Source organism: Sus scrofa, chromosome 5, assembly GCF_054392235.1.
Source record: "Sus scrofa isolate SSC_HxYL_T2T_F1_AM1 chromosome 5, Sscrofa_HxYL_maternal_Yorkshire_Landrace_v2.0, whole genome shotgun sequence".
Classification (NCBI taxonomy): Eukaryota; Metazoa; Chordata; class Mammalia; order Artiodactyla; family Suidae; genus Sus; species Sus scrofa.
In genome coordinates, this window is record NC_139387.1 from 96,265,389 (window position 1) to 96,285,052 (window position 19,664).

At 47.7% G+C, this 19,664-nt stretch overlaps 1 protein-coding gene and 1 long non-coding RNA gene across 7 annotated transcripts in view; one reads left to right on the plus strand and one right to left on the minus strand.

Moving 5' to 3' along the window:
• Positions 1-19,664, minus strand: part of PLXNC1 (plexin C1) — a 331,134-nt gene that overhangs the window by 92,474 nt on the left and 218,996 nt on the right. For all 6 annotated transcript variants that reach the window (XM_084957525.1, XM_084957524.1, XM_021092758.2 and 3 more), the window contains one exon: positions 4,158-4,272. In XM_084957525.1, the coding sequence (XP_084813651.1) occupies positions 4,158-4,272 (115 nt within the window). The remainder of the gene's footprint in view (positions 1-4,157; positions 4,273-19,664) is intronic.
• LOC146403562 (uncharacterized) lies at positions 6,345-19,114 on the plus strand. The gene is made up of 3 exons (XR_014804387.1): positions 6,345-10,151; positions 11,393-16,574; positions 18,897-19,114. It is a non-coding gene; the product is annotated as an uncharacterized LOC146403562 (long non-coding RNA).

Genomic DNA, 19,664 nt, shown 5'->3' on the forward strand with positions numbered 1-19,664 from the left:
GTGGCATATGGAGGTTCCCAGGCTAGGAGTCTAATCCGAGCTGTAGCTGCCAGCCTACGCCTCAGCCACAGCAACGCCAGATCTGAGCTGCATCTGCCACCTACACCACAGCTCATGGCAACACCGGATCCTTAACCCACTGAGCAAGGCCAGGGATTGAACCTGAAACCTCATGGTTCCCAGTCAGATTTGTTTCTACTGCGCCACAATGGGAACTCCTATATTCCCTTTTTTTTTTTTTTTTTTTTTTTTTTTGCTATTTCTTTGGGCCGCTCCCGTGGCATATGGAGGTTTCCAGGCTAGGGGTTGAATCAGAGCTGTAGCCACTGGCCTATGCCAGAGCCACAGCAACACGGGATCCAAGCCGCGTCTGCAGCCTACACCACAGCTCACGGCAACGCCGGATCCTTAACCCACTGAGCAAGGGCAGGGACCGAACCCACAACCTCATGGTTCCTAGTCGGATTCGTTAACCACTGCGCCACGACGGGAACTCCTATATTCCCATTTTTAAACCAGAGTCATGACCTAATTATTGCCACTATATATATGTTTTCAATTATATGGAAATGGTTTTGCTTAAATAACATTCTTTTTTCAACATATATCTTGGGTGTTCTTGGCCAGTTCATATTACTCCAGATGAATTTTATATTAATTTTAAGAAAAAGACTATTCAAATTTTCACTGTGATTACACAAAATCTGGAAAGAAAACTGATGAAGAAGTGGCATTTTAATAATATCTTCCCACCCATAGACATATCCATGGTCGGATATATTTAAGACTTTCTTCATATCTTTCAAGAAAATACCTTGTGCTTTTTTGGTTTTTGTTTTTGTGTTTTGCTTATGATTGCAATAGATAAGGTTTCCCTATTACAAATTATAAATAGCCTCAATAGACCACTGCCTCATTATCTTATTACTCTTGGAAAAAAATTCCTTATGACAAGCTGTTGCGTAGCCAAAAATCACTATTTTGGTGGCTGCTTTGAACATGTATCTCCTAGGAAAAATTATTTTAAAATGCAGGTGTATACTTCACTTTTCCAGTTTATGCCTGAGTATTTCCATTATTCATGATAAATGGGGTCTTTTGTTACTGGATGTTAACAGGCATCTTACATGTAGTAAGATTATTGATACGTGAATGTTTATTAAACATTTAGCACTTTATTTGAACTTTATTACTTTGAATAGCTTTAAAAGCTAATATATACAGATTTTACAGATATGTAACCACTTAAAATGAGCAAATTATGCTATTCTTGTCTATTCCATTCCAATAATTATCTTTTCTTTTCTTTCTTTCTTTCTTTTTTTAACAGCTATACCTGCAGCATATGGAAGTTCCCAGGCTAGGCATCAAATTGGAGCTGCAGCTGCCAGTTTATGCTACAGCCACAGCAATGCCCGATCCTTAACCCACCGAGCAAGGCCAGGGATCAAACCTGAATCCTCAGAGACAATCCTCGGATCCTTAACCCCTGAACCACAGAGGGTATGCCCCAATGATGATTGCTATTTACTGGTTTCTTGTATTTCTGAATGGGACACAACTTTCAAAACAATGCAGGTTGTATCAGTGATAGTGGAATTTCACGTTGCTGTTCTGATTTGGAAAAGAATGTTTCTTAAAAAAAAAAAAAGAGTGGTTCTAGTCTCTTCTTTAGAAACGATGCTGTTTGTGGGAAATACTCTTAATTCCTACATCTTTTCTGTTTTTATCAGCATAAGCCGATTTTACTGGATGTTAAAAATCTCTCTATAGGCAGACCAACGTATAACTTTGCATCATGCAAAAATGGCATGTCGTACTTCCCTTTCTGTGTTTGTCCACGTATGTGAGAATTTCAGTTTTCTTCTTTCAAAAATTAAGAAACAAAACTTGCCTCTGATCTTCCCTCTCTACTGCATCAGTCATTCCATCAGGGGGGCCCATGTTCACAACCTAGTATGACTCCTCCCACATTTCTTCCACGCTCAGTCACACGGAGACGTGCGTGCATAAACATACACAGGAGATTTTTGGATCAATACAAGACCGTGCTATGCACACCCTGCTGCATCTTGATATTTTCACTCAACAAAATCTCACGAAATCCCTCCAAGACAAGTGGAATTGCTTTAATTCTTTCTTTTTCATGCCAATTTCCTAATGAGGATGAGAATATACTGTCTTCTAAGTGTTTTGTGTAAGAAGACCAAGTGTCTTGGAAACAAGGGCTCTGTGTCATTTTTTTTTTTCCCCTATACCAAGAAAGCTACTAGCATGTTATTAAGCACATGATGGGCAATTAGCAACATTCTTCAAACAGCCAAGAGACAGAATTGGAGAGAACCAACTGACGGCCATCTCCACAGCTTCAGGATAAGGAATTACAGAAACAAAGATCTGAGACTTTCGGACACGACATAGACAACCATAAATAGGAAATATTTTGAAATAATCTGACCAAGAGATGGAGACAGACAGCTCATCAACATTACTAAAATAACAAGCCCCAAGTTGCTTTCAAAGAACAGCTTTACTCAAATTGCTAAAGTCTTATCTCCTTCACCCTGAGAGCGGTCGTGAGCCAGAGAGAGTGAGGTGCAGGGTGTGTGGGATGAGTCGAGAGGGATGAGGGTAAACCACAGTGGGACCTGGGCTGGGCAAGAAAGCCCTGGTGGTTCTCTGGGTGGTGAGCAGTTTTCGTAATGTTCCAGGCTAGATGTGAACGGTGATGAATTTCTATGAGTGAACCCGGAGACAGGAGAGCAAATGGTGTAAGTGGCACTTTTTCTTCAATGCACACGTTACTTTCCCTGCCTGCACGTAGCTGAAGTACTACCCTTAAAACTTTCAAAATGCTAAAGAGAGGGGGGGAAAAAAAAAAAGGCCTTGTGCAATCTTAACCACTTCTCGGAGTTCTGCTTAGATTCAATGGTCATGGTATTTTCTACCCATCTCTATGTCGGCTCTTTTTCAGACTGACAAAAGAAATAAAAATTTGGCCATGTCTGTACTGAGATGCCGAAGCATCTTTTTCACAGCACCTATTCACCCTGGCTCAGGGCTGGGGAGGTCTGAATGAAGGCTTTGAAAGGTTTCCTTTTTTTTTTTTTTTTTTCCCTAGCACCCCCTATCCATTCTGTACACCCCACCCACATGAGGTCCACAGAAAGTGACAAATAGCTTGAAATCCACGAGTTCTGCTCAGTTGTGACTTGCAAGCTTGATTCTTTTATTATTTATCACTCATTAAATGCTCTGGCTCTCCTTTATGAAATGTTAAATCATCTTAAATGGTATGGTTCTTGCTATTTGAAATGGCAAAGTGTAAGGGGAAAGAGAGAGTGGCCCATTTCCTTGTTCATGTGGCATTCAAATAAAACAGAGTGGGCTCAACAGACAGGTCAACTGGCTGCTGATGGGGAGTCTGTACAGTTACTCAGAATACAAAAGCTGTAATTAGGGAGAAAATGTCTCCTTACAGCCACTGAGACGGCGAGGCAGGAATTCCATTTTCCCACGGGGCGCGGTTGGTAAGTGAGTCAGAAGATGCTTGAATATGATCACACTGCTTCCCTGCTCTCATCCAATGACGGGGCTGATGTGCTGCCAATGGTGATGCTTCCCTGACAGGAGCCCACGGACTTTGCAAGGGACCCCCTTGCAATAGTCACTGTCCACACTGCTTTCTCGCCCTTCCTATCAACATCGCCTGAAGCCACGCACATAAGGCAGTTGTCAGGAGATGCCTGAACACGTTGGGAAAAGGAAGCAGACAGCAAAACAAAATTCTACACTTGAGCCACATTTAAGGAATCTTGCTGACCCTCAATCGCAACTTTTTTCCCTCTTTTTTTTTTTCTTTAATGTTTTTCCACTACATTCCTCATCTGTCTTTTCCTTCATTTCCACAAATGAAGGTCAGCTTCAGCTCCACCAGATGACAAACACCACGAGGGCAGGTCCACGATGGACCTCATTCTCTGCTCTGTCGCCACCACCTTGTCTGATGGACACTCGAGATCAGTTAACGAAGTGAGTGTGGGCTCTCATAACCGAGCTTATTTAATCGCTAACAGATATGGGCCACACAGAAGGGAAGCTGGCAGCAGTTGTGTCCAATGAGACCACAGAGACGAGTTAAAAATCTGCCCTCTTACCTTATCTTTACTGCTTCGAGACAGGTGAATTTGAGGGCACTGTTTCGCTCCGGATGAAATATCCAGCCAGTTTTCAGAGCTCTCTACACGGACACAATCTTCTTGAAAAGTACACCTATCAAAAAAGAAAAAGGGGGGAGGTTTGCAAAACAGCAAACCCCCCCCCCCCGCCACACATTAGTTAAAACTTTCTCCTACTTGGCTTCAGTACAAAATGCCAGGCTTTGTCGAGTGGATTATTGATTTCAGGCGAGAATAAGAACATGATGCTAAAACTATGAACAGCAACAGGAAACCAGCAGCGTGGTTTTTTTTCCCATCATGTCTCGGAGCAGAGAACAAATGTGGACACGTTGAACTTAGCCTCCTGACCCATCTCTCAAGATGACATTGCCACAGATATCCAAAACACATCCGCTCGTGGATTCTAAAATTAAAGAGCTCCCTTCGAGAAAAACCTAGCACAGAAGAGACCGAGAAAGGATTTCCATACTGTATACAGTTTGGGTTTGCAATTCAGTCCCAGAATATCAACCCATTGTGTAGCTTTTTTCGTTGCGGTTAAAAAAGAAATAAAGCAACCATTTTGTGCTTTCTAGTATGATAATTAAATAAAAATATTGCAAGGGCCGAGTCTTCCCAAGAATTTGATAAGCCATTCCACAACCATCTGCTACATCACATTTATTTAGACAGATACCAAATTCTATCAGAAGATATCGGGTGAAACACTTGCCAGCGCCACTTTCCCAAGACAGCCAGCTCGGGGGGGAAGGATGACCCCCAAATAAATCTTGAGCTGGGGCAGGAACCAACTGCTTTGCTAAACACAACCCGAAGCCGAGAGGTGAGATCACTGCTTGCCTGATGTCTCTCTCAGTCCCTCCACGTCATTCGAACTTGGGAACTCTCGCCTCGCCAGCGGGGCCGCCAGCTCAACAAGAATGAACACCAGGGGCCACGCGATTTCCAAAGCGTGTTGGAATCCACGGACCTTCCAGTGAGCAGTTCCGAGGGAGGAATGGAGCAGAGCACCTGCTACCCAAGCCTCCTCCAGGCCCAAGGCTGAGAGGAAAGGGTGGAGGAGAACCAGCAGTGACAGTAGGTGTAAAAGAAACTCAAACGTCATGAATCGCATACGAGTGAAAAGCAACCGACTGATAACCGCGTTGGGCTGCGCAGAGGCCCCGAAAGGAGGTGAGGGGAAGGCGGTGTGGTCCCCCAACGGGGCGCCTGAGCTCACACGCGTTTTATGTCTCATTCCTCTTCTCTCCTTTTAATTCTTCAGCATCTAGGCCCCATGGCTTCGTCTTTGAATGCTGTGCTCATTTGAATATGACAAAAATAGAACAGGAAGCCAGCGAGTTTCATGCCACATCATCCCCAAGTGCAATGGTTTCGGCGCGTCACCCCATTGCGAACATGTGCTTCCAGCGAGCACATCTGTGTCCACGCTCCCTTCCAGCCGGGTCAGCGCCTTCTCCAGCATCGTGACCCTGGGGATTTTCCTGAGCGAGCCTCCAAAGCCACACATGTATCTGACCCTTGATGGCGAGCTCGTCCACCACGGACCTTAAGTTCACACGAGAGTGCCTCTCAATGTCAGAGAGAACGTGCCACGGACCCGTCCAGCCGGGTGGAACCCCAGAGGATGACGAGGCTGGTGCCCGATGCTGTACGAGAAAGCAATGATGAACTGGCAAAAACTACCTGCCTCTCAGGGGCATTGTGGTTTGTAATGAGGCACTTCCTCTGCCTAAAAGAAGAAGAAGAAGAAGAAGAAGAAAAGGCCAATTCTAGAGAGGCTGGAGGACAAATATTTTTGTAAGCGCTTAATACTGCCTGGGAGTCAAGGCCTGAGGCTGCCAAAAAAACAAGTGTAAAATAGTTCATACAAATAGTGCTACAATTTGCCAATTTGTAGGCAGAAAACAGCAGCGCCACTGAATTATCACTCCCTTTTCTGAACTCCTATAGCACGTCTTGTCGGATCCACACATTTTGGCATTTAATCATAGGCTGCCCGGAATTACAACTTAACTGCTTCAGATGCCTAAGTCCTTTCCCCGCACCCCACCAAGTAAGCTGGAAGCACCTCAGAGGAAGAGAGAGAGGCTTTAACAGCTCCTCTGCAAATCCTTCAGTGTCTGGCAGCATGATATGCAAATACTGGGGTTTCAATAAATATTTTTGAATGAATGGATGAAATATGAAATCTCTATAGGTCCTTTCTGTAGGTGATTTTTCTTCCTAAAGTTTCCTTATGATGTATATCTGACTCCCACTTAAAGCAAACAGACTATTTTGGTGGGGTTTTTCTTCGTTCTTTTTTTTTTGGTTTTGCTTTTTAGGGCCACAGCCGAGGCATATGGAGGTTCCCAGGCTAGGGGTCGAATCAGAGCTGTAGTCTCTGGCCTACACCACAGCCACAGCAACACAGGATCTCAGCTGCGTCTGCGACCCACACCACAGCTCATGGCAATGCCGGATCCTTAACCCACTGAGTGAGGCCAGGGATCGAACCCGCACCCTCATGGTTCCTAGTCGGATTCATTTCTGCTGTGCCACCATGGGAACGCCCAGCAAACAGACCATCAGCTAAACATCAACTAAACAGAACATCAACTAAAAGTTTGAATTGGAGAGGGAACAAATTAGTAGTCGAGGTTTTCAGTTCATCTTTTGGGAAAAAATTATAAAATGGACCTGTCATTTCCTATTTTGCAGCGGGTGAAAACAGAATTTATGTTAAGCAACTAAATATAAATTCCCTGTTTATAAAAACACCTCTGAAATTTCTAAACTCTCATTCCTTGCTTCTTGTCAGTGGAACATAAAAATAAAAAGGCAAACCGTGACACCAAGAATGTATAACCAGATGGTCAACCAACAATAATATCTTATTACTTCTCTGATACTGCAGATGATAAAATCCTTACGACAGCGCATCACCCACACACGCAAATCTCTTAAGGAGGGGGGGACAGATCTCATAGCTCCCATGTTTTAGTAAACAAAACCAGTTACTTTGAAATGGTTCTTTTTGAAAGCCATCGCTCTTAGTCCTACACGTCAACCACAGCAACGGTCGAGTGCATGGACGCACAAGCCTTCACGCAAATAAAATTAAAATCTCATTGTCAGATGTGACTCCTGGTGAGGCTGACTCTCAATGAAAGGCTCATTTTTTAACTGGCTTCATCCCAATTTTTTGAGGCCACAGACAGGAGGAAAATTGGATTCAAACTAGAATGGGCACATTCTGGGAAAAATGGTACAGATATATTTGCTCGTCTCACCTAATGCTACTGCCCCATCCTCTACAGAAGGTCTGTCCAAAAGCCCTAAGACTCGCAGGGGGTCTTTTATTTTTTGAGTCCTTATCTCCAGCTAGATCTCATGCCTACGAGATAAGGCAGTGTGCAGACTCTAGGCCTGCACATTGCAAATTAGGAAAGAGAACCAGCTCCAATGCAATGAAAAAAAAAAAAAAAAAAAAAACTGCTTTGAAGAGAAACATAAAACCCCAAACTCCGAAGTTAATTCAAAAATAACTGGTGAAAAGACTGTGAAAGGAAACAATTTAGTGAATAAAACCACTTAAGAAGTCTTGTCTCTAAAATCTGCTGTCGAGCTTAATCTATTCAAAGTAGTAACAGAGTATGAGATTGTCACTCAGCCATACCTGAGGAGCAGCGCTCCCTCACCCCTAACTCATAGAGCTTGTTCGAAACCTACCCAGGCCCTGACTCATCAACAGGGAGAATTCCAGACACGCGTTTCTAAGTTTGCTGTTTGGAATTCAGAAGGTATTTGCATACAGTGGGGTTGCACGCGGAGTCCGTGGAAATTTGTCTAAACCCTCATGTCCCTGAGTTACCACCCGACCATGGACCTGCCTGGAGGGAACAGTGCCCCATGCCAGGCGCTGTTCTCCCCTATTAGTCTGTGCAACCACTTCTTCTATAGGGGGGAAATAGAGGCTCAGAGAGGTACAATAACACCCCAAGGTTGCACAGCCCAAGCAGCTGAACGCTGGCTTCAGAGCCACACGTTTGGTCACTGGGCCGTATGGCCTCCTGTGATCCCTCACTGCCATTTAATGAAGGACAAAAAATAATGACATTTCGAGTTGCTCCTGGCTTCCTGGGGCCCCAACGGTGCTTGGAGGATGGGGCTCAGGCAGGAGAAGGCGACAGAGATGGGGACCCTGGGAGCAGAGAGAGAGAGAAGGTGAGGCAGAGCCTCGGGGATGAAGGGGGGAGCAAGCATTTGGGAGGCAAACACAGAGGGCTGGAATCTGAGAGGCCTCTAAGAGTCATCCATCCCCAGCCCTGAAAATAAAACGCCTCACTAGAGGTTAAAATTCCGGGAGGCCCCCAACTCAAAACCTGATTGTGTTCCAAAAACTCACTTGCAAACCATCTGTGTGTGATACAGAGGACACTTTTGTCCCCATAGAAATAATGTTACCAACACTGATTAGGTTTCCAGGTCAGCCCACAAAACCTACTTATCAGGAATGTAACTTCAATTCTATACATTTGCAATATAAGAGGAGCAGAAAACAATGAGATTGAAGCCATTTGCATCATATAGCAGTTTTTCTTTACTTACTAGTGTTTCTGCTCAGCTGGTAGTCTGGGAACAGTGCCCAGCTGCATCGACTTTTAAATTTATTATTACAGTATTGTATTTATACCATATTTCTATTTTTTTAATGGGTAGTACTTAAATTATTCATTGTTTTCATCCCAATATAAGGAACGAGAGACCCACCTCTGGAAACAAGCTGATGGTTCCAGGCTGCTGAAATGCCCATGGGATAAGCCGGGGGACCTTGAGAATCTGACTTGCCCGGGCTAGAATCTCTAGGCAAAAATTTACCACGTCCTCGACCTTGAAATAGAAACTCTGAACTCAGAAATGGAACTTCTCCTTCCTGCCACTCGAATTTCATCAGCATCCTCTGATCTAATTGTTCACCAAGAGCAGACAGTCCCTGAAGTAAACTGATAACTAAATATCTGGTAATTGGCTCGAATGTGAGGGTTGGTGTGACCTGTTCCAAAGATCCTCCACTGATAAAATGGCAGAAAACTTTTAACAAGGAAACAATGCGGGCTCCCTCGCAGGGAACAGGAGGCTGTGTCCACCCAGGGGGAAGGTTTTGCAACAAGAGCAGCCCAAGGTCTTCTGCTAAGTGATGGGAAACAGATGTCCGCCTTTTTCAGAAAGGGGAGGGGCCCGGTGGTCCCCAGAATCAGGGAACTACCGTTACCACCACTGTCGACGGCTCAGAAGAAAGTTGGAAGTCACTGTGACAAATTAAACTCTGAATTCAAGGCCTCCAGAGTCAGCCCAAGGGGATGCCGAGTACAAGACCAGAACAATTTGCCAGGAAAGCTGGCAAATGGGATCTTCACCACTGGAGCTGAAAGTCACTCTGCATAAGAAAATGATGCTAATGACAGACAATTTAGAAGACTTTTTTTTTGGGGGGGGGGCATTTTGCCTTTTAGGGATTTGAGCCACGTCTGTGACCTACGCCACAGCTCACAGCAATGCCAGATCCCGGATACACGGAGTGAGGCCAGGAAGTGAACCCACGTCCTCATGGATACTAGTTGGGTTCGTTTCCCTTGGACCACAATGGGAACTATGGGAAGTTTTGTTTTTTGCTTTTTAGGGCCGTACCCACGGCATATGGAGGTTCCCAGGCTAGGGCTCCAATCGGAGCTATAGCTGCCAGCCTACACCGCAGCAATGCCAGATCTGAGCCGTGTCTGCAACCCACACCACAGCTCATGGCATCTCCGGATCCATAACCTATTGAGCGAGGCCAGGGATAGAAACCCAAAACTTCACAGTTCCTACTCAGATTTGTTTCTGCTGCACCATGACGGGAACTCCAGGAAGTGTTTAGTTTTGTTTTTTATCTTTTTTGTCCTTTCAGGGCTGCACCTGCAGCATATGGAGGTTTCCAGGCTAGGGGTCGAATCGGAGCTGTAGCTGCTGGCCTACACCACAGCCACAGCAACGCCAGATCGAGCTGCATCTGTGATCTACACCACAGCTCGTGGCAACGCTGGATCCTTAACACACTGAGCAAGGCCAGGGATTGAACCCGCAACCTCGTGGTTCCTAGTCAGATTCGTCTGCGCTATGCCACGAGGGGAATCCCAAGGTTTTAAGTGAAAACATCTAACATGCAAGGAGACGTTCTTTCCCATGATTTGATGGGTTTGTTCTTCACAAACCTATCAAGTGGCTACAACGAATTGCCCTGCTTTCCAGCTGGGAAACTGAGGCACAGAAGGCTTAATATTGCTTTCCCAAGGTCGCAGAGTTAGGAAGCAGACGGTCTGAGCTATCAAACCAGGCAGTGAGGTTTTCAAGGCCACAGTCTCATCTTCTACCCTGTAATACCCCCCGCAAGGGTCCTTACTCACTGAGCCCTCCCCGAGGGCCAGGCACTGGTCCTAGGGCTTTCTTGAGAGGTAACTCCCGATGCTTTCAGCCACCTCAGGAGGTATTACCATTACCAGCTCCATTTCAAAGATAAGCAAACCGAGGCACGGAGAGGTTAAAGAGCAGGCTGTGAATCTCAGCAGTTGGACACTAGTGCCCATACTCTTACCACTGTGCTAAATTCCTCAAAATTTTCAAAGGCTGCCGTGATAACAATGTCATAAATGCCAAGATAAAAGTAAATACGCCCAGAGTTCCCGTCGTGGCGCAGTGGTTAACAAATCCAACTAGGAACCATGAGGTTGCGGGTTCGATCCCTGCCCTTGCTCAGTGGGTTAATGATCCGGCGTTGCCGTGAGCTGTGGTGTACGTCACAGACGCGTCTTGGATCCCGCGTTGCTGTGGCTCTGGCGCAGGCTGGAGGCTACAGCTCTGATTCGACCCCTAGCCTGGGAACCTCCATATGCTGCGGGAGCAGCCCTAAAAGAGGCAAAAAAGAGGAAAAATAAATAAATAAATACGCCCTCCCAGGGCCTGGGCCATACAGGAAAACAGATTTTATTCCACCTCTCAGCATTTCTCAAAGGTTATTTTAGGTGTTAGGAGAGTTAAGAAATTTGGGAAAAATTCATTACACAAGTTTCTCTACTGCAGGACTTCTCAGAGCCTTGATTATGCCAGTATGCTTTGTAACCTCCCAAGATGGGAATGGATGATGGACCGTCTTCCAAGGTTTTTATTGAGGGATTAGAAGTTCCAGCCAGGCACATTAGGAAGTACTGCCCCATCTTGGTTAACAAGCAGTGATCCAAATGGAAGATCAAGTCAGAAAACTTGAGGCCTTTGGTGGTGGCGGGGGATGCTCCTTTTTTACCTCTCTCATACGCCGTTGATCATGACCTACCAATTCCAAACATGGCTCTACGTTGTTTCCCGCAGGTTGCTCAACACCTGTCCCCTGGGCTCCTACAGCAGCCTTCTGGTTGGCCTCCCTGCTCCCCGCCTCCAAAGAGCCTCCACACCAACACCTAGGTCACGCCCAAGTACAGAACTGACCACGTCCTACTTAAAAATCTTCAGCGGTACCCTTTCACCTACACCAAACTCCTCAATCCTTTCGTAACCTGGAGCCTAGAACACACATTTCCATGCTCGTCTCCTCACCCCGACACTGTGATCCCGCCCCACCTTCCTCTCCAAACTCATTCCGAGGCAATCGGGGTTGATAAAACCATCAATTGCTGTCACCAAAACATCCATCACTAATATCGCATACACGGTGCCTTAAAAGTAGTTGCTTAACATGTGAAACGTGCCCAGCCCTTCCTGGCACGTGCAACACGCCCCAGCACCCACGATCCTTGGTGAAATGGTGATCTCAGTTCAACGGCCCCTCTCCCACGTCTGCGCAGCCTCCAGGCAAAGCAGTCAGGCCCTCCTGGGTCCCCATGGGCACTTTACATGTTCTCCTGGTACCCAAGGCGCAATGAATTGGTTGCTGCTGGTTTGTGTCTCTGACCAAAATCAAAGATCCCTGGCACCCCCAGGGCCCAGTGCCATACCTGAGTCTCCTCCTGTGGGCTTCCCAGGACAGGCCCTTGACCCATGTCCTCTGCCTTTAGCTGCCCTCTCAAGGACCTGATGCACATCTCCTGAGTTGTTTTAGAAACGCAAAACCGCCACCAAATGGAAGGCAGTCACTCCTTGATGACCTTGAGCTGGATGTGGCCCTCAGGCCACCTGGAGCCTAAGGGCTGATGAGGTTAACCCCTGTGACCTGGCCCTGCTGCCACACCATCAGCCAATCAAGAAGCATGTCACCTGCTGCTCACATCCTGTGAGCCCCCTGCCGCCCCTGGCTTTTAAACACGCTTTGCTGGAAAGGCTTCAAGGAGTTCAGGGTTTTTGGGGCAGGAGCTGTCTGTCTGCTTGCACAGCCCTGCAACAAACCCTGGTTTCCTCCAAACTACAATGTTTGGGTTTGCTTGGCCTCACACTGCGCTGGGCACATGAACTTGCACTAACACTTCTACACGTATTTACTGAGTGCCCATCTGACAACCACACTGCAGCAGCCACTGGGGACACTGAATGTCTAAGGCAGTTCAAATTCCACACTTAAAATCATAGACTTGGAGAACAGACTTGTGGTTGCCAAGGGTGGGGGTAGTGGGAAGGACTGGGAGTTCGGGGTTAATAGATGCAAACTCTTGCCTTTGGAATGGATAAGCAATGAGATCCTGCTGTACAGCGCTGGGAATTATATCTAGTCACTTACAATGGAGCAGGATGGAGGAGAATGTGAGAAAAAGAATGCATATATGTATGTGTGACTGGGTCACCCTGCCGTATAGTAGAAAATTGACAGAATACTATAAACCAGCTATAATGGAAAAAATAAAAATCATTTAGGGGGAAAAAATCCACTCTTAATGAACTTTTATTCTAGTGATGCACACAGATGAAAACCCAAAAAGGAGATGATAATCTCAACAGTTTCAAAGGTAAGTCTTGAGGTAAGTCTGCTGCAGAAACCAAAAATAAAGCAGGGAGGAACTGCATTCGACAGGTTGGTCAAGGAAGATGGCATCTCAGCTCAGATTTCAAGGATAAAAATGATCTAGCCACATCAAGAGAAGTAGCAGCAACAGGAATTCCTCTTATGGCTCAGTGGGTTAAGAACCTGGCTTCGTGTCTGTGAGGATGTGCGTTTGATCCCTGGCCTCACTCGGGGGTTTAAGGATCTAACATTGCTGTGAGCTGTCGTGTGGGTCCCAGATACAGTCTGGATCTGGTGTGGCTATGGCATAGCACTGCAGCTGCAGCTCCGATTTGACCTCTAGCCTGGGAACTTCCATGTGCTGCAGGTGTGGCCGTAAAAAGACAAAGAGAGTGGGAACAGCATTCCAGGCAGAAGGAACAGGAGGTGCCAAGACCCCGAGTTCATGTAAAGCTTCGTCTCTGCCAGGAACTGATTTAAAAGGACCAGACTGGCTAGAACTTAAGGAAGGAAGGGACAAGCCAATTACAATTACAGTTCTGCCAATGACGAGCCGATGACCTTGGGCCAATCACATGCTCTGTGTCTCCAGCTTTCCAACTGCAAAAATGCAGATGATAATGGTGTCTGTCTCATGGAGTGGTTACAAAAAAGTACATCTGTTTAAAAATGTCCATCGACAAAAACATATGTCCAGGTTGTTTCAAAAAATGTACTCTTATTTAACTGAGGCTTCCATTAAGGCCTCAGCAAATATTAGTAGTTGGTATTATATTTATTGCACAGGCAAGTGAAATAGGAGGTAGGCCGAAATTTGAATGACATAAGCTGAGCACACACAAACTGGTAGTGATGTGCCAGGGATCCAGGCAAAAGGGTGAACCAAGCTGCCGGGCGCACTGGTCACACCGCCCGGGTCAGCAATCCGCCTGCCTGTTCTGCCTAAGGCAGCACACGCTGCTCACGGCTTCTTGGAAGATTCTTCATCACAACCTTTCTTCTTCTCAAGACTGAAAGGTTCTTTGGGGTCTCCCCAGGCCTTGAGCTGCAGCTATGAGAGCGCTTTCCACGCCTGGCGCATTGAAATTATTTGTGCTTCCCACACTGACCCGTGAGCATCCGGGGGGCAGAGCCTCATTTATTGTGGTCTCCCCAGGGCCGAGTCCCGGGCCTGGCCCGTGGCTGCTATTCAGTAAGCATTAGCTGAACTGGGCTAAGAATTAAATTTTCAAGTGACTAAATTCTTGGCTATGTCTCCGGGCTGCCAGCAGAAGTTGTTTCCGTGATTTGTGTCTGCCAGGCTGGCCGGCGTAGGGGTGTGGTGGAAAACCAGCCTTTGTCTTGACATTTGGAGCTCGTCAGCGCACAGAACACACACTTGCAGACTCAAACACTCCCACAAAAGGGATCTGTGGCCTTCGGTGGGTGATGCGTGCGCTAAAAGTGGGTGTTTTAATTTCCAAACACAAACCCTGAACTGAAGAATGTAAAGGAGGTATTAAAAAAAAAAAAAAAAAAGGTAGCATGGAAATAAAGATGCAGAAAGGGTGCCTCCTGAGTCAGGCAGAACTGGATTCCCAGCTGCACGTTCCTCGGCCTCTGTAAGCAGGTGGCAGTGAAAACGACCCCATCTCCCTTAAGGCAGGATCCGGGGCCACATGGGGCACTTCGGAAACGGTCCCCTCTCCACATAGTGCAATGTAAGCGCCCAAATGTTATAAAATGTTACGAGAGCAAAACCACGGAAGGCTGGCAGGGCCACGTCCAAGGAAGATCTGAATAGCGTGCTTGAATGTGGGGGAGCTGCTGGGAACAGGACAAGTACGAGGCCACCGAGACAAGGGAAAATACTTGAGGAATTTTTAAAGGCTAATCGATACATACTTAGGAAAGTGCCCGCTGCCTGAGATAAGGTCATTTCAAAAAAAAAAAAAAAAAAATCTATGCCTTAAAACATACGTTTGCTAAAAGGGATGTTCTAATGGTACCTGCTCGAGTCGGGCGGCATCGGTGAAAGAGATGCCAGGATAAGGAGTTGGGAGGACCTGGGTGGCTGCAGCTCTGGCCACACAAAACTGGCTTCTCAGTCCGATAAGCACTCTCTCTGTGCCAACCCCTCTCACTGTCGGTTTCAGTTTCAATCCCTTTCCACCTTCTGCTTCGAAATAAGTAGGATTTACTCCCAGCTCCGCTAACGGCCGACAAAGATGATCAAGAACTCAGGGGACTCGGGTCCGCCTAAGAACACCCCTCCGGTGTGAGAAGGCCCCCCAGTTCCTTCCAGCATCCTTGGTAACCTAGATGCACGGGTTCGCCTGCTGCCAGGGTCATTCAGCGATGCCCCGAGGCCCGAATAACATATTCCCCTTTGCTCCCCACTGCTTCCACCCCACAGACAGTTGTCCTACTTGCTTCGACACAATCAGTCAGCACAATGGGGTCCTCACCCCAAGAGGAGGGGCCACCCTGAGATCCTTTATTAGCATGACCGCTGCCATTAGAGCCGCGCTGGACCATAAAGGGTGTCGCTGCACAGACTCCAGGCATGAGGACCCAGGTGGAAGGGAGGGAGGGATGGATGCGGAATTAGACCCATCTTCCGTCTCAGACTGTCTTCCTGGCCACCCAGCTAGATGCGGCCATAGCCTATGAAAGGGGACATCCCCAAAGTGAGTGTGGGTCTTGGCTCAGACGTCCCTGCTCATGAGGCTTTCGGGGACCCTCTGGTTGAAACTGTAGCTTCCGTGCCATCAGCCAGCACGCCCTACCCCCGTCCTCAACTTCCTTTTTCTTTTCCATGGTGGTCACATCGGCAGGCCAGTTTCCTACTTATTTTCACACTGTCCATCTCCCCTCTGGTAGTGGGGTGAAGAACGCCCCCCACCTCTGAGTCATTCCACCTGGGACCTCAGAATGTGACCTTATTTGGAAACAGGGCTTTTGCAGATGTAAGTAGTTCAGGATCTCAAGGGGAAAGCATTCTGGATTTAAGGCACGCAGTGACTGGTGTCTTGATCAGACAAAGGAGAGGAAGATTTAGACACACAAAGAGGAAAGAGGCACGTGGAGATGGAGGCAGAGGTTGGATCGTGCTCCCACGAGCCAAGAAACACCAGGAGCCACCAGAAGCTGCAAGAGGAGGGGAGGGGTCTCCCCTGGAGCTTTCAGAGGCAGCATGGCCCTGTAGACACCTTGATTTAGAATTTCTCACCTGCACAACTGGGAGAGAATAAATGCGTGTCATTTGAAGCTACCCAGTCTGTGGCTGGCAGATCTAGGAAACTAGCACACCTCACTAGAAGGAGCTCCAGGAGGGCAAAGACCCGGGTCTGGGCTGTTCACTGCTACAGAATCCTGGTCTCCGGACAATGCCGGACACGCACCAGGTGCTCAATAAAGATCCATTAGGTGGACACATGGGATGCTTAAACTTTCAAGGTAGAAGAGTTGCTATATCTCAGGTGGGCCTGGAGGTCCATCGTCTCTCTTGTGTATAACCAGTCATCCGTGGAGGGTCCATGAGGACCAGGCTTTCCCCTCTCCTCCTACCACCGCGACAGATAATGTCTCCTCAGCTTCTCTTTGCTTTCACTACAGTGGAAGGCAAAATACTGGCTTGGGAGTTAAGCCTAGATTTGGTACCCAGTTCCATTACTTGTGCAAGTGGATTAAGGGCCCCCCAAAGCTATCTACGTCCCAACCTCTGGGACTTGTCACTATGCTACCTTACACAGCAAGAAGGACTTTGCAGATGTGACTAAGGATCTCAAAATGGGGAAATGATCCTGGATTATCTGAGTGGCTTCAAGAGGAGGCGAGAGGGTCAGAGGTGGAAAAGGAGATGCGATGACGGAAACAGAACTCAGAGCCAGGAAGATGTGAAGATGCCACACTCTGGCTTTGAAGATGCGAGCAGATGCCACAAGCCAAGGAAGACAGGCTGCCTGCAGACACGAGAAGAGCCAAGGACGGAGACCCTCCCCACGCCTCCTCTACCTTGGTTTTAACCCAGTGAAACCCAGGGCACACTCCTGACCTCCAGAACTGTGAGATAATAAAGGCATGTTGTTCAAGCCGGTAAGGTTGTGTGAAGTTGCACCATCAGCAGTAGGAAAAGAATATACAACCCACGGCTGCTTTTTCTGCTCCGAGTGTGTATTATAAAGCGTGTGGACTTACTTCACAGGGATCCAGGAGGACTAAAGGGAACATGCCCAGAGCGTGCAGGGCATGGCATCTGATGTGTGATACGCATATTCCCCTCCATGCATGGGGACCCTATCTCCTGGCAGGGCCTGGGTGCAAGGCAGGCTCCCTGTGGAAGGGGCACCATCCCTGAGCTCCGAAGTGGCCACATCCCGACTTCCCTTCAGAAAAGCCCTCCGTCACCTTCTCTGCCACATGGTGCCCACCGCCTATAATATCAGGCCGACCCAGAGTCTCTCAGGCTTCAGCAGAATGTGGCTATGGGTTACCATGCATCATGGGTGGTCTCGGTCAAGTTTTCAGGCAGTAACAGCTCACAGGCCTTAGGGCGGATGATTGGCCCTGGGGAGGCTTGAGGAAGGAAGGTCTCGTGGGAGAGAAAGGGATTCAGACCTCGAGACGGGACAACTCAGGAAGGACCTGGGTGTGTCCATAAGCAACTCGCCGGATTCTCTCTGCTTATGACTCTGGGGCATGGAGGCTGACTATGTTTAGCAGTCGGATTTTCGTTTCTCTCTCCCGTGTTCCAATTCCCTTCTGTTATCCCAACCTGTTGTTAGACCAAGTTGAGAAATGATCTCGTTCACAGTGTCATGTGGAGAGCAGCCTACCCAGAAGATGAAAACCTAAAAACAGCGACCAAGGGCTGCTTGAAAGTCTTCCAACATTTATCGTGGAAGAAACAGGTAGAAGAATATGAGTAAATGCTAAATTTATACAACTCATCTGGGGTTGGGCATCTTCAGAAACGTTTTAATGAGCATGCCCGGGGGGCTTTGGCCCCACCCTGTACACGTCCTGTGCAGGATGGCACATGCCAGGTCAGAACAATAAAGACAAGTGTGGTCGTTCCTACATGGCCCATTTTCTGAAGAGGAACCAGCCCGGGTTCCACTGCGTGATCTGGGACCAAGTGGAGCCCATGGGGAGGTCGAGAAGCACGTGGAATGTGGAGACACGGCAGGGAGAGACGTGAGATAAAGTCACGCTGTGAAATAGACACGAAAGACAGTGACCCTGGGAGGGGGCAGGAGTGTGCCAGGCGGTACAGTTAGTGCTCGGGTTAATGCCCTTCATCTTCTCCAGTGGCAACAGGATCGGCTTTTAAAAACACAAATATGACCTTGTCAGTCTGGCTGGAAGCCCTTTAATAAGGTCCCAGCATCACCGAACAAAGCGCAAACTCAGAGCTCTTCCCATCTTGGTCCCTCCCAGGACCCTCCCATTGACTTCCCTGCTTCCAGCCAGAAAGGGGGGGGGGGGATGTGATTTCGAAAGATCTCCTACTGTGCTGGTTCTACTGCCCCAAATGCCCCCGAAATTCCTTGCCTTGGTGAAAATCCTCCAGACCTAATTTTAATGCCACCTCCTCTCTGAAACATTTCCCAACCTTGGTTACAACCGTGGCTCCTTCCCCTGGGCTTCTGCCCCCCTAAGAGCTATAACCTTACTTGAGTGCTTCCTACAAACAGGCACTGAGCCTGGGGCGTTACACCTGTTATCTGATGGAATGTTCTCAGCAACTCTACAAAGGAGGTACGCTTACCAACCCTGCTTTATAGAAGAGGAGATCTGGCTCAGGGAGGATGAGAAACCTGCAAGTCAAACAGAAGCCTAGCTTCAATCCCAAGCACACGGACTCCAGGTCTGAGCTCTTCCCGCTCAGCTGTACAGCTCCTGGTGCCAGGGTGGCAATCATCCTCCTTGGCTGGGCCTCCCAAGCCAGCGAGTCCTCCAACCTTCCGGCCTGGTCCATGACACCTCTGTCCCTCTGATACCCGAGCCGGATACTGCCCTCTGTCCCCTGTCATCCCAGCCCCAAGGTCCCTGCACCTCTGAGACTCGGCCCTGGCATCTCTGGGAAGTCCTTCGCCATCTGACTTGGGTACACATTCTGTGGGCTCCAACCTAGTGCCTCGTCCAAGGCCTGGGACACAGTAGAAATCCAGTGTGTGTTTGGGTTTTATTCCTTTACCTTCTTTGTGAAGACTTAGATCAGGGGAGAAAGAATATATCTTGCAGAAAAACAGTGGCCACCTTGGTAAAAACGATTGTTCATTTTACGGCCCTACTATTGGTGTGTCAGACTCAAGGGGGCATCCAGTTCCTCACCGCGTCTGGGCAGTTCTATCCTGCAAATCGCTCTTCAATCCACCTTCTTTCCATTGCAACTATCACCCGTCTAACTCAGTCCCAGTCTCTTGCTGGTTTAGAACCACCTTCTAAGCGACCTGCAGGCTTCCAGGGGTGTCCTCTCTCGTCTTGTATCAGAACACGGTTCTAAAACACACAAATGACCCAGTCTGTCTTCTAACCGAAGCTCTGAATGG